Below are 914 nucleotides of genomic sequence, written 5' to 3' on the forward strand. Positions count from 1 at the left end.
GCACATCAAGCTGTATCCTGAAGAGACAGAGGCGGTGGTTGCGCAATCGGGGATTCAATCGCAACATGCCGGAATGCTTCACATGGGGCTGGTGCGCTCCGAACTCAGAACTACAAATGTGCGGTTGCTCACCCTACAGCCTCTTGAAATGATCACCAGCAGCAGCGCTGTTCACGATAGCTCAAACACTTCCGTACTACACCGCCGCGGGACCCTAGAGCCGGAGTCTTAGCTCAGGTCAAGCCTGGGCTAGCACAACCAACTCACCGGCTCCAGCCGCGCTCCCCGCACCGAGGCCAGCCGCCGAGGCTGCAGGACATGGGAGCGGTCGGGGGACCCGTGTAGATTACGAGTTGTTTCAAGCTTCAGGCACGAGAACCCTCCCACTCAGCCAGCGACGCAGAGCCTCCCGACACACCAATCAAGCCTTCTCAGCTCCCAGTGCATGACCTACTTTTACGGATAAGCACATCCACGAGCTTCAGCTGTTTGGCCGCTGTGCTACCGCGAATTAGCACACGTTCCAGATTCGTGGCCTTGCTCAATGCTTCTGCAGCGGCCAGCTGCCACACCTCGTCCTTATTAAATGCTTCTGAAAGATGGACAATCAGCTGGGCCTCCTGGGCCTCCTGGTCCATGGCTTGCGCTTGTGGCGCGCTAGCGACACGGTAAAGTACCGTACTGATACGAAAGGTTCGCGCCACACCTTTCGTTTTGGGCCACGAAGTGTGTCACAGTGGAAAAAGCTCTATGGAGAAAATTATTTACTTGTCGCGAAAATGTGTGGCACGAATGTGTTGTACGCCGTGTACATGGTGTAGAACAGCCAGAACTGAGTTCTTACACGCCAGAACTGAATTTTTCATATAGTTATAGCTTCCTTTTATTGTAACTGTTGTTTGCTGGACATCCTG

General features: G+C 54.0%; 1 protein-coding gene across 1 annotated transcript in view; it reads right to left on the minus strand.

Moving 5' to 3' along the window:
• Nucleotides 1–914, minus strand: part of VOLCADRAFT_97267 (uncharacterized protein) — a gene marked incomplete at both ends in the record, with an annotated part of 6,592 nt that overhangs the window by 4,047 nt on the left and 1,631 nt on the right. The window contains 2 exons of the mRNA XM_002956270.1: nt 268–309; nt 455–706. Of these exons, the coding sequence (XP_002956316.1) occupies nt 268–309; nt 455–706 (294 nt within the window). The remainder of the gene's footprint in view (nt 1–267; nt 310–454; nt 707–914) is intronic.

The sequence above is a fragment of the Volvox carteri genome, assembly GCF_000143455.1.
Source record: "Volvox carteri f. nagariensis unplaced genomic scaffold VOLCAscaffold_59, whole genome shotgun sequence".
NCBI classification, from domain to species: Eukaryota; Viridiplantae; Chlorophyta; class Chlorophyceae; order Chlamydomonadales; family Volvocaceae; genus Volvox; species Volvox carteri.